The sequence below is a fragment of the Psammomys obesus genome, unplaced genomic scaffold (genome assembly GCF_907164565.1).
Source record: "Psammomys obesus unplaced genomic scaffold, mPsaObe1.curated_primary_1811, whole genome shotgun sequence".
Classification (NCBI taxonomy): Eukaryota; Metazoa; Chordata; class Mammalia; order Rodentia; family Muridae; genus Psammomys; species Psammomys obesus.
Window position 1 is genome coordinate 7,010,878 of NW_026596125.1, and position 13,262 is coordinate 7,024,139.

General features: G+C 54.4%; 1 protein-coding gene across 2 annotated transcripts in view; it reads left to right on the forward strand.

Moving 5' to 3' along the window:
* The window catches only part of Neurl1 (neuralized E3 ubiquitin protein ligase 1), a 76,788-nt gene that overhangs the window by 38,407 nt on the left and 25,119 nt on the right, over positions 1–13,262 (forward strand). Inside the window, exon 1 of one of the 2 annotated variants that reach the window (XM_055591634.1) lies at positions 7,110–7,277. The exons of the other annotated variant lie outside the window; for it this stretch is intronic. Within the exon in view, the coding sequence (XP_055447609.1) occupies positions 7,244–7,277 (34 nt within the window). The 5' untranslated portion in view covers positions 7,110–7,243. Of the gene's footprint in view, positions 1–7,109; positions 7,278–13,262 lie in introns of those variants that run through there. 2 annotated transcript variants of the gene reach the window in all.

Sequence of the window (13,262 nt, forward strand, 5' to 3'; positions counted from 1 at the left end):
CACATAGTGTTTCCTGGGAATAGGGATCTGGGTACCTCTGTGGGTCCTTCATGCTTGGCATGGATGGTGAACCCTCTGTCTAATTCAGTGAGGCTTGGAGCGGGGGAGACTGAGCAGGTGTGTCTGTGGCTTGGAGGGTCTCAGAAGGTGCTGTGGGCAGTGAGCCTGAGGCTGGGCGGAGCTAGAAGGGCACCCCACTCCAGGTTGTTTGCTCAGATTCTCTTTCAGCCCCCGCCCCCGCACCTGCACCTGTTGTGTTCCCATCATCCTGGGCAGCTGGCAGCTGTCACTGCTTAGGGCACCTGTCCCAGAGGACACCCTCTGGTCTCCATGGCTCCGGTTTCTCTGCACTGTGCAGCTTTTGTAGTCTGTGTCCCTGCTTCCATCTCTCTGTCTTCATCTCCATCATTTTCTTTCAGACTCCAGGTAGCAGCCTGTATTTTTCTTGGGTCTAGATATAGGAGTTTGGGGGTGGCCTTCCCTGCTCCTCATTCTCCAGTTCCAGGCCCAGCCTAATAGGTCAGGGTGGGGAGGATGGCCCGGGTAGGTCGGCTTTAATATCTGAATACCAGATGACTCATCATCTCAATGAAATTATCCTTTGTTCATGATGGAAAACAAAACAAAACAAACCCTCAAACACTATAGCCCGCAGGAGCTGCCTTCCACCTCCTCCCCAGCACACCTTGTCTCCCCTCTCTGACTTCTCCACATGCCAGCCATTTTCTCGGTCTCGTAAACGAGAACATAGCCACCCTTCCTTCGGCCAGTTTGGTCTGTTATCTGTACTCTGCGTTTGCCTTTCGGCCACTCTGAGTACAAACCAGAAGACATCAGCCCCGAGTCCAAGTCCTCACCACCAGCCCTGAGAAAGCCCACACTTTTCTGAACCTGCTTTGCTGCACCTGTAAGGTGGGTGCGGGACTCCTGGGCTGGCCTCTCCTCAGGGCAGGGGCTGGGCCCACTGCCCGCTGGAGGTGCTTTCCTCTTAGCCCCTGCTTCTGGTGGGGAATTTGTTCCTTCCTGCTGTAGTCACTGGCTCTGCCTTTGACTTTCAGCTCTGAGAGGGTGGGTTTAGACAGTGGGGAGGTTGCTAGGCCATGGGAAACATGGATGAGATGAAGAAAAAGTTTAACTGGGCAGCCCCACCCTGAAAGCCCATGAGGAAGGAGAGAGCACAGACAGGGTGAAGCAGGTAAGGGAGTGTGGCTTGGTGGTTTTGTTTTTGTATTAAACTCATTCTTCTCTCTTTTATCAAGAGCATGTTTCAGTTTTGTTTTTTTTTTTTTTTTAGAATTTTAAATCTATGTTTGAATGTGTATGCTCAAATAGGCACACCAGGGCACATGTATGGAAATCAGAAGATAACCTGTAAAATTTGGTCCTCTTTTTTCCACCATGTGGGTTCTGGGACTGGGGCACAGCTGGTCAGCTTTGATGGCAAGCACCCTTAACTTCTGAGCCATCTCACCATCCCTCCCGTGTGTGTGTGTGTGTGTGTGTGTGTGTGTGTGTGTGTGTGTATGTATGTATGTATGTATGTATGTACAGACTTTATTTGTGTAGCTCTGGCTGTCCTGGAACTTGCTCTGTAGACCAGGCTGGCCTCAAACCCAGAGTTCTGCCTGCCTCTGCCTCCTGAGTGCTGGGATTAAAGACGTGTACCACCACTGCCAGGCTATTTTTTTTTTTTTTTTTATGTGTATGAGTATTTCCCCTGCATGTATGTCCATATACCATGTCTGTGCCTGGTTACCACAGAGGCCGGAAAAGGAGCGTCAGATCCCCTGGAACTGAAGTCACAGCTGTTTGTGAGCTGCCAAATGGGTGCTGGACACTGAACAGAGGTGCTCTGGAAGAGCAGCCAGTACTCTTAACTGCTGAGCCAGCTCTCCTTTGACGGTCTCATATATGTATATGTCTTGATCATATCTACCCTCAATTTCCACATGGCGCTGTCCTGGACCGCCCCTAACGCATCCCCCTCCTATTCTCCCGTCTGGTTTTCTAATCCACGAAGTCCAATCGGTGATGCCCACATGCATGGTGTGGGTGTGGGGCTTGCCATGAGAGCATGGGCGATCTTATCAGTGGCCACGTCCCTGAAGAAAAATGGCTCTCCAGGGGGAGGGTCCTGGCAGCTACATGGGCTCAGAGAACCCAGGGGACTGAAGCTCCCCAAAGGTAGCTTGCCACTCTCTAGGGAAGACAGAGGAGTACTTCTGCCTTCAGTATAACTTCTTTGTACCTCAGTTTTCTGTCCTGCAGCGTGAAGGTGAGCACTCACTCCTGAAGGGATGCTGTGGAGTTAGCTGCCGAGCAAAGGTGTGTGCTGAGCCGGTAGAAGCACTGTTAGCCACCTCTGTTGGCTTGTGTCTTCCTGACAAAATGCTTGACAGAAAGCAGTTTGAGGGGGAAAAACGATCTCTGCATACATTCAGTGGGAAGCCCCTCATTGGGAAGGCAGGTCCCATTTACCTCCTCAGTCATGAACTGGAGTGTGAACAGTGGGACTACACTGTAAAATGTCACTTCCTCCAGCAAGGCCTCACTTCCTTAAAGACCTTCCAAAGCAGCATCCCCAGTGGGGCCAAGCCCTCAAGCCTGTGTCCCTACAGAAGGCACTTTGTACTCCAACCACAGCTTGCCTTACCCCCTTCCCAGGCTCTGTCCAACGTGGCTGTGGAATCACCAAGCTGTTTGCCTACAGCCACAGAAGCTCCTTCCCTGACGCCAGCATGGCTCACACCGAGGTCTAGAATTGTTTCCTCATCCAGTGCCTACTGGAGGGGTGAGGGGTGAGTCCTGTCTGCCCGTTGGTTCATGGTGGTGCACAGGGAAGCTGTCTCGGTGAGTGAGCAGTGCTCTCTTCATCCCTTTTGGTAAATGGAATCCTTTGACTAAGTGGAGGCTCGTGTGGTGACCCCAGGAAATAAAACCTAGTTGGGAATTTGTCCCCGGTTCCACCCTGAAGAAGGGGTGCCACCTCCCCTAAAGATCCCTAGACAGTGCTCTGGGGAAGGGTGCAGGACATTGCCACTTCCTTTTGAAAACAGGGCAGCAGATGGTGGGAAACGAGACCCAGGTAGAAAGAGCCCTCTGTTCTGTGGTACTGTTCTAGAAGGCCCAGGAGCCACCCAGGTGTCCCCTAAACCTCAATTTTTCCTACCCCACCAAACAGGTTTCTTGCTGTTTAGCTCAGGCTGGCCTCCAGCTCATGCCTCTCCTTCATGCGTTTCCCGAATGTCGGAATTACAGCTGTGTCACCGTGCCTAGCTTCCACTGCTCCCCTGAAGGACTCCTTGACGGCTCGCCACACCTGCCCATCCCTGCTGCACCACTTCCCAGCTATGACCACCGTCCTGTGAACGAACCCCATGCTACTGTGAGCGGTTGTCCAAGGACCTCCTCTACCAGGCATAATGCAGGGGGGCGGGAGGGCAGGCCAGGTGCTGGCCCCGTCCTCCCGGATGCTGCTGCTGCTTTCTTTCCTGGCACCTCTTGTATCTTCCCGTGCGTGCCCCATACCAGATGGCAGAGTGACCTTTTAGAAATGTGCGCCTGGTCTCGTTGCCTCCCTGCTGAAGCCTTCCAGGGTTCCCTGTTGTCCTCAGGAAAGTAGCCTGGTCTTCCCGTCCCTCCAGGCCCTGTGTCATTTCCTTGGCCCATTTAGTCTTGCCAACAGCAAATTTCCCTGAGACTCTCCTGCTGGCCTTGTTCTATCCATACCAGCCTTGCTCCGGGAATATGCTGGGCTCCTTACAGCCTGTGGGCCTTCGCACGGTTTATTCTCTGTAGCACCCTATTCCCTGACACAGTACACAGACATGAACCTGCAAATCTTGCCCTGCTCTGGATGCTTTTCAGGAAAGCCTGCCTCCAGCTCACTAGAACCTGAATCCGTGGTTTCAGAGCACTTTTAAAGAAAAGTGATGGCCCGGCGCAGTGCCTCACCTGTAATCCCAGCACTCGGGGAGGCAGAGGTAGGCGGAGCTGTCAGTTTGAGGCCAGCCTTGTCTACAAAGTGGGTCCAGGACAGCCAAGGCTACACAAAGAAACCCTGTCTCAAAAAAACAAGAAAAAACAAACAAACAAAGCAGTGATATATTCTGCATGGTGGCTGAGAAATGTCTGTTTCCCCCAGATCTGTGGGCTCTAGGACCTGCCTGTTGGGCACATCTCATCCTCACTGTGTAAGTCAGTGTTTGGCATGCAGTAGACGCTCAGTAACTGTGGCTTTAGGTACACTGGGTTGTGGAGTTCTTCCCCGGGTGAAGCTGGGGCACATAGTCAGGTTCTCTGTGTTGTGCAGAATAGGATATGGAGTAAGACAGTCATAGCCATGGGGCTCAGAGGAGAGACAAGTTCCAAGAATGGGGACTTACCATCTACCTGCAGCCTGAGGGAGACTTTCTGAAAGCTTTTCCCAGTACTGGGCAGACAGGAAGAGAGCATCTCTAGTGGGGGGAAAGCAGGAGCCAGTGGATGAGGGAGGCTGGCATGTGGGGCGCTGAGCCATGAGAAGACTGGGTGGCCATAGGGAAGAGGTTGGTGGACCAAGGCCCAGCTGGGTATATTAAAAGGCACGTGGGTGCTGGGGGGTGTCTCATTGGGTAAAGTGCTTGTCCAAACGTGAGGCAAGGAGTGTGGATCCCCAGAACCCGTGTCAAAGCTAGGCAGGCTTGGCGGCTGCCTGTAGCTCCTGAAGCTGAGAGGCAGAGGCAGGGATAAGGAAACTGGCTAGGTAGCGAGAGATCTTGTCTCGGTACATAAAGTGGAAAGTGATGGAGGAAGATCCCAGTGTCAGCTTTGGGCTTTCACGCGCTCGCGCATATGTGTGCATCCCACACACACGCTCACACCTGTTCACATGTGCACATCCACCATGCACACATACACTTGTAATTAGTGTGTGCGTGTAAGGGGGTGCTAGAATGAGGCATTCCTGTGTGCAACCTGCTTAGAGCACCGTAAGGCTTTGCCTTTCAGACTCTGAGCTCATGAACGGAGTGGGGAGGTGCCCCAGCCACTCTCCCCATAGGAAGTGGCTAGGGAAGTGTGTGTGTGTGTTTGTGTGTATGTGTGTGTGTCCACAAGCAAATACATGCCAGTGTGAAGGGAGCTGCCTTGCATAGGATTCTGAGTTACAGCTTCTTCCAGAAGAAAGTCCCTGGCAGAGAGAGAACCACCATGCCCTAGTACCCAGGGCCTGCCCCGCTTTCGAGCTGCTGTCCCCAGTTAAGCCCCACCATCCTTTTGCATTCTGTCTGTCCTGCCAGCTTGTGGGTGGGGGAGGGTATGCGGTGTGTGGGTAACATCAGCATCTTGGCCATGACGGTGCTCAGATCTGAGTTCTATGGATGTACGGCGGCTCCCCTCCCCCACCCCGCTGCCCACCTTCCCCCAGCTCTTTCTCCAGCCCCTAACTCTCCACTGGCATCTTCCTCTGGGAACATAGATCCTTGACCCTAAGGACAGGGCCTGGGAGGTGGGAGAGAAGCTCCCTGTGGGGAGCGTGACAGACAGTGAGAGTGCTTCCTAACCCTGCCTCGGCCTGAGTGCTGGCTCTGCTGTGACATGCTGGGATCCTCAGGCAATTGCTTTGCCTCTCAGAACACCCACCTTCTTTTCTGTGAAATGGGTGTAAGAGCAGCTCTGACCTCCCAGAGTCCTCAGTGCGAGCCTCTGCCCTTTCGATGGCAGTTGGGGCTTGGCGCCAGGGCGAGAAGGATTTTCCTCACTTATCTTCTCTGTCTGTGCTTTCTTTCCCCTAGGTACAGGGCGCCAGCGCTGCACCTTAAGATTCCTCCTGTGTGAGTCTGCAGGAGAAAGCATGTAGTGTGGGGGGCAGGGGAGGGGTGAACGGGCACAGTGGCGATGCTTAGGCATATGTATGTGCATGTGTGTTTGCACACATCTGTTCAAAGACGAGCAGCGTGATGCAGACAGCCTGGGCAGGTCAGTGTGGCTGTGCAAGTGTGTGGTGAAAAAGACAACTTGTGTGTGTGTGGGGGGGGGGGGGCTGGAGAGATGGTTCAGAGGTTAAGAGCGCTAGCTTCTCTTCCAGAGGTCCTGAGTTCAGTTCCCAGCACCCACATGGTGGCTCACAACCACCTCTAATGAGATCTGGTGCCCTCTTCTACTGTGCAGGTGTACGTGCAGACAGAACACTGTATACATAATAAACAAATAAACCATTTTTTTTTTAAGACAACTTGGCATGGGCGTGAAAGCCTGGATTCTGGCGCACTGCCTCACTACCTGGATCCTCACCTCTGCCCTGCTACCTTCTTGTTAGCTCTTTTATAGACCTCTGGCCGTTGGAAGGTGCTGGTGGTACCTGTTGATAACAGCAGTGCTGCTGGCCTCACAGGTCAGCCTGTGAGGACTGAAGGAGTCAGTCCTTGGGAAGCGCTTGCAACAGAGTCTGGAAGAAGATAGAAATGGTGTGAGCTCTTTGCACCTAAGCTCCCTCGGTTGACTGTGTTACCCCGAGGGCAGGGACAGAGCCAGTGCTGCCCCAGGTCCCACCAAAGAGTGGCAGAGTGGGGACATGACTGAACTTCTTTCCCAAGGCCTCTCTGCTCCAGCCTCCCGAGGGGTCCCAGGCTCGCCCACCCGAGCCCCCAGACATCAACTGGGGCTCTACTGCTGAGAGTGTTCTCTTGGGGAGCAGCAGTCCCACCCCCTCTTCACCCCTTATTTGCATGGATTGGCATCATGTTCCCTGAAGGCCTGGGTGACTAGGAGTTGTGTGTAGATCCATGTCCATGGGACAGTGTGGTGTGTGTGTGTGTGTGTGTGTGTGTGTGTGTGTGTGTGTGTGTCTGTGCATGGTGTGTGCCCTGCTGGGGCATCTTCAGCGCTTTCTGGAGCTTGGCTATTTCAGGAAGCCTCCAGTCTCCTCCTCCTTATGTAAATAAACATGACAGATCCCTTCGCCTGAACCAGCACGGAGGTGGGGGAGGCTCCCAGTGGGTGGGAGCTGGGAGGCAGTGAGTGCAACCAGGGGGTGTGCATGTGTGGCCGGCTGGCTGGCTGGCGGGCGGGCAGGCAGGCGTGTGCATGCAGGAGGGAGAGAGAGCGAGAGAGCGCGGGGGTGCAGAAGGGGCCGCTTGGCCCTGCCATGCCGGCTGGCCGCGGGGGAGGACAGGGGGAAGGAGGAGGGGAGCTGGCAGCTAGGGCTGCTCGGTGACGAGGCCGGCCGGCCAAACGGAGGTGGCCAAGCCGCCAGCGGCCTGAGATGGGGGGACAGATCACACGGAACACTCTCCACGGTAAGGCCCCATTTGATGTCTGGGGTTCCCCCCACCCGAGCCTGGGGACCACTTGGGAGGTTGGAGCAGAGAGGCCTTGGGCTTAGTCATGACCCTGCTCTGTCACTCTTTGGTGGGCTCTGAGGCTCTGTGTGTTTAGGGGTTGCGTTTGTCACTGTGGCTGAAGAAAGAGGTCTAGGGAAAGCTGGAAGGTCAGACATCCAAGTTTCCCCACAAAGTGGCCTTCTCCTTTTCCCGGGGTGGGGAGCAGCCCTTGGGTGGGATGTGAGGTCCTGAGGATCCCAGGCGTACCTCTCAGAGGGAGGGAGACAAACCTCCCTTAGACAAGAGGGGAGACAGTTTGTGGTTCCTGGAGGGAGTTGTCTGGGCACCACATGTGTATTCCTGGAGTCTGTGCTCGTAAGTTGGCGCTGCAGATACTGGTGGGTGTGTACCTGTGCCAGCTTGTGCCTAAGCACACAGGTGTGCTAGTGACAGCCCCCACAGAGCCCGACTTGGTTCTCCAAGAAAGGAGAATGAATTTCTGGTGGGTCCACAGAAGGGAGGTAGAGGAAGGGAAGGAAGCGGACTGATTGGCAGCCTATTTGCTGGGCTCCTGCTTGCTCGCACTCCTGTCTTCTGGACAACCTGTCTCATGCTGTGGTCTTGGGGAGCAGCATGGCTGGTGTGGCAGCTGACTCAAAGGGGAGCCCTTCCTCGGGACTGGAACTGCCCCCCACCTCCATGCCCTGTGACCCTCCGTACAAGGCAGGATACTAGAAGGTGCGCACCCTCATGCTGAGTCTCTTGAGCATCAAGGGGCCTGGGAGAAGCCCGGGCAGGAAGGAAAGCAGTGGCAGGAATCACTCAGAAACTATGGCTGGTGGCTGATGGCTGGGTGGCTGCCCTCTCCCAGGCTCTGGACCTTAGGATAGTAATTTCTAATTTAAAAATAAAAAAGGTAAAGATGTAGGAAAAGCAGATTATTGATTCTCTGAAAAGGAAATAAATGTTGTCCTGGGCCTGAAAGGCCAAGTGACAGATGGAAGGTCCTAGAAGACATATAATCTGGAGGCTGCTGGGACAGTGTCAGGGACCTGAGCTCTGGCCTCAGGCTTGGAATGGGCTGACCTAGGCCTGGCCTGCCTTCCGGTGGCCAGGGCTCGCTGTTGGCAGAGGGTCTGGAGGCAGCTGACATTTTCCACTGGGGTCAGACCTGGGCAGGCTTAGGGACTGGGCAGGACAGAGAGGCCCTTGAAGCATGTGGCCGCTGTCCTCTGGCTGCCTTGGAGCAGACGATCCACAAGTCTTGGGGCATGAAGCCCCGAGACCTGCTGAGCTCATGCTCTGAAGTAGATGACATCGCTGTGATAGCGATGCAGCTGGCTGCATTTCAGCGCTCTCATCTGTCAGCGGGGCTAACAGTAGCTTCTCTCACAAGGTTATAGGGATGATCGCACGGATCAGTGTGAAAAGAGAATGCAAAGCGGAGGAACTCATGAGGGCTCAGAGAAGCCACCTGGCACTAGGGTCAGACGCCCCTTCTCCTTCGGGCATCCCATGTCCCAAGGAACAGGAACATAGTTGGCTGGGTAGCCATTGCTGAGTGTTAATCAAGGGTCTCAGTTACCTGCTCTCCCCTCCCTGTCAAGTCAGGCCTCTCTCCCCAGCTTGCCCGGGCTGTTGCCTCAGCTGCCTTCACCTGAGTAGGATGTGTGGAGGGGTGTGCCTGTGTCTACCAATATCCAGCAAACACCAGCCATCGGTCCTCATGTGTCCACACCCATATAAGCCTTCCAGCTCTGCACAGCAATTGCCCCCATGGCACTGCTTCTGCCTCCCTTGGAAAGGGAACAGGGGCTGGGGAAGGCACAGACTCTGGCTGCTTCCTGTGGGTGCTCTTTCTCTGCATGGCTTGTTTGGGCCCCCAAACTTATAGTCAAATGACCCTTGATAGCACTTTCAAAAGCCTTCGGTTTGGGGGTTGTTTCGAGCACAAACATTTTGGATTGTTTGGTAACAGTGAGTGAAGGGCAGCGGCAGGAGCGGACCCTGCACTCTGTATTGAGTTTTATCTGCTGTGCATGCAGGACGGAATGTTTTGGGTGTCCACAGATGGTATAGCTGTGTTTTGAGTCCCTATTTGTGTCCCCATGGGGTGTGTCTTGCATATTGAAGAGACTGTGTTGTTCTTCTAAGCAGGCATGTTTGTGGTATGCCCGTGGTGGTGGCATGCCTGTGTGTGTGTGTTGGTGTGTCGGTTGGTAAAGTGGAATCAAATTCCCAGAGGGGCACAGCCTGGCAGGGGACCGATGGGCGCAATAAATACCATTTGAAAAAAGTGGTTTCTGCCGTTACATACTTGATCTCTTTCCCTAGGCAGGTTTCTGGGGCTGCTCCTGCTCTCGGTCTGAAGGGCAGACTGTTGGGGTGGACGGGGTGGCAAGTCCCACAGGGAGGGAGCGGGACACTGAGAGAGTCCTCCCTTGCCCACTTTGTTTCCTCTTCCCCTCACTTCCTCCTCTGTCTTCCTGCAGTGTTCCTCAAGTCAGGAATCAGACACCTTGTTTGAGAGGTGATATATTGCTGACAGCCAGGTAGCTCACCTCCACCTGGCCTCTAAACCTCACATGCCCATGCATCAGAGGATGCAGGGTTCAGTGCTCCGGGGGCCCACTCATCGCAGAGAGACATGACATCGCACAGGCGAGAAATGGCAGACTGAGGTTACGCACTTGGAGCCTCAGACGGGACATGTGGTCTTGTCTCACTGGACCAGCTCCTTACTTTCCCTTCTTGGGTTCCTTAATCCTGAGAGCTGCAGTAGGGCAGTGGCCTCCCATGGCCTTATGGGTCTGGAGATTAGCACAGAGCAGCTGTGAGTGGGGGGAATGTAGGCTCGAAGAGCCCCAGGCTGTGGAACCACTGAGACAGCAGTCTCAGGGAGGGAGAGCAACAGGCCGTTCCAGCATAACTCAGCTCAGTGCCTGGGCCACACTGGGCCCCAGCAGGGCTTGGTCTGTAGGGAGAGAGAGGAGTGCGGAGTACAAGTCTGATGCGGAGCTGAAGTGTCAGAGAGCCAAGGTGAGGCTGAGCCAGGCTCCTGGTGGATGAGGCCAGGAAAGCTGTAGGGGGAAGGGGAGGCGAGCATGTCCTAGTGAAGGCTAGAAGCTGCTCCATTCTTGCTGGCTCATGCCTAAATTGGCCCCTGGGTTGGGGTGGGAAGGTCTGGTGGCAGAGGGGGTAAGGATCCAGTCAGCTGATCTGGAGTCCTCTAGGCAGCATACTTGGCTCGTGGCATGTGGGGTGAGCATCCTTGAAGGTTTCCTGTCCATGTATGCTTGCTGGCATGTACACAGGCATGTACCCTGCTGCCCTCCACCCCCAAGTCCTGTTATGCCCCTGGGGTAATGTTCCCTAGGTGTTTGTGTCCACTATTTTGCATGCCCACCAGCTACCCAGAAGTGAATAGTTGGATCCAGTCTACACTGAGGGGAAAGGCTCAGGAAAGATGTGAAGTCTAGAAAGCAGAGGGGGGTTACCAGAGCCTAGGTAGAGGTGTGGCCTATATATTCCAACTTTGTAGGGTAAGAGCACGGGAGAGGCTTGTATGAAGGACCTCAGACAAAGGGACTGGTATATGAGAAGGGGGAGAGGAGTGGGGAGAGAGAGTGGAGAGAGAAAAAAAGAGAGAGAGCACACACTAGTTGACTCTCATGGAACTCTTTCTCTGTCTCCAGCAACCATCTATGTGTGTGCAAAGTGGGCGTGGCTCTGTGTAAGGGACAGTGAGGTGACAACCGTGTGGGGCAGGGACTGATGTGAGCCGTGCCTTCCCTTGTTCTCAAACCTGGCTTTCGGGTAGCCCTGGGAACACAGGGACAGTGACAGCAGGCTGAGTCATCCGGAAATTCCCTTGTGGAGCCTGAAGGTAGAATGGGAAGGAGAAGGACTGATCCCTCTCCCAGGTGATGATATCAGAGGTGCTGCCGGGAACATCAGATTGGGGTGTCACCCTGAGTGGTTGAGGGAGTGAGTGGGCAGGGGCTCAGCTGGGAGATGAATTTGCCTGCAGGGTGGCCATTTGGCCCATCCTCAGCCACTCTTCTTCCCCTCCCACATCATCTTGGACCCCTTCAGTGTTGCAGGAGGCTTCAGGACATGGCGTGTGCATTGTCAAGCTTTGTGTGTGTGAGAGAGATAATGAGGTGCTAGTGTCTCGAGAAGAGCTCAGAAGGGCAGAAGGCTGGAAATAGGTTGAGTGGGTTGGCTGGCTTACTGGGGCAAAGTGAGGAGCCTTTGCTCAGTGTGACAGGTCTAAGTTCAGAGCTCAGCTATGTGACCTTGACAAGTCTTTAGTTTTTAGGGACCGTTCTAAAAACTGTGGACCAGGACCGTTAATGCTATAACCAATCACCTCCAGCCCCCTCTGCCTGAGACAGCAAGCATTTAGCCAGCTCACAGTGAATCCTGTAGCCTCACTGGGCCTCAGGACCCCTGGCTTCTCCACTTCCCTGTGGTTGCAGTCAGCTGGCTGGGACTGCAGCCTCGTCCAAAGGCTTACCGGAGGGGAGCCATCACCAAGATTACTCACAATTCCTGGCAGTCCTGGTCCTCCCCTCGTCTCCCTACGGGCGTGGCAGCTGGCCTCCCCAGAGGGAATAATTCCAGAGAGGACAGAGCAACACCAAGATGAAAGTCTTCTATAACCCAGTGGGAGTGACATTTTATCACTTCAGCTGGGTTCTCCTCTACCACACTGAAGTAGAGAGGCCACACGTGAGCAAGAAGGCCCAGAGGCAGATGGCCCTCTTGGGCTAAGTTCAATGGAGGTGCCTGCCACAGACACCCACCTCGCAGGGTTTGGGAAGGTGAGACAGGCTACATATGAAGGACAGGGGGAGCAAAGACTGGCGCAGGAGTCATGACCTGTCTTTCCTCACCAGCAAGTGTGGTGCTGATGAAGGGGCTTGGGCTGGTGGAGGTGTAGTCAGGCATTCGGTGTGGGATCTTGGCACTGGGCAGGAGGGGGAGTTGCCTCTCTTCTTTTTCTAATGTCTCCACTGGCCACCAGGGAGGGGAGGTGAAGCGGGGGCCCAGATTGGAGAACCACAGGCTAGCAGGCCTTTTCGTTGTTTCACTTGAGCACCTATTCTGTGCTTAGACCTGAGCATTGGAGAACAGCTGTGAGCCAGATGGCAGCCTTGTCCCCCCAACCCCCACCAGGAGCCTCCCAGACCATCAGCAAGAAGGGCAGAAGCAAAGAACCTTGATGCCCTTCCCAGCCAGAAAACAGTGGTGCAGAAGGCACAGAGTCAGCTGAGGGACCTTCCTCAGCTCTCAAAAAGATACATATGCCCAAATCACTGGCTGCAGAGTTGCTGAGGGAAAGCACTGTGTGACATGGGTGCCTCAGTGGTGACCCAGGGTTTCAAAGGCCTGTGTGGCGAGGAGCACCCGGTTTGGTGCCCCAGAAGTCCACAGCAGGGCCCCAGAGAGGCTTCTGAAAGACCCTAAAGTCTGTAGGATGAGCAAGGAAAGGGCAGGTCAATGGTGGGTAGGGCAAGGACGGGTGGCACCGTGCCTGGAGCTGAGGCAGCTAGGGGAGTGGAGACCTTCAAGGAAGCCGCTGTGCTTCCGCCCAGCTGGACTCCCACCTCCGGGCCCCTTTCTCCTGCAGAGGAAGCCCCGTTTAGAGAATGCATACACGCCTGTCTGTGTGGGGCCACCAGGTCCTGCAGCCTGAGACAAAAGCTGCATCTGGGAGAAAGCAAGGTCGTAGCATTTAGTCCTTTGCAGATAAAGTAAATGGACGCTGCCTTTTTAGTTGTCCCTTTCATTTAAAACAAAGCAAAGCTCGATGCTGGACTCAGCTGTCAAAATTTGGAAGTGTTTTTTGAGTCAATGTGTTCACCAAGTCCTTAGCTGGTTGAAGTAAGCAAGGCTATAATGAGCTGCTGTCTTCTTCTTCTTCTTCTTCTTCTTCTTCTTCTTCTTCTTCTTCTT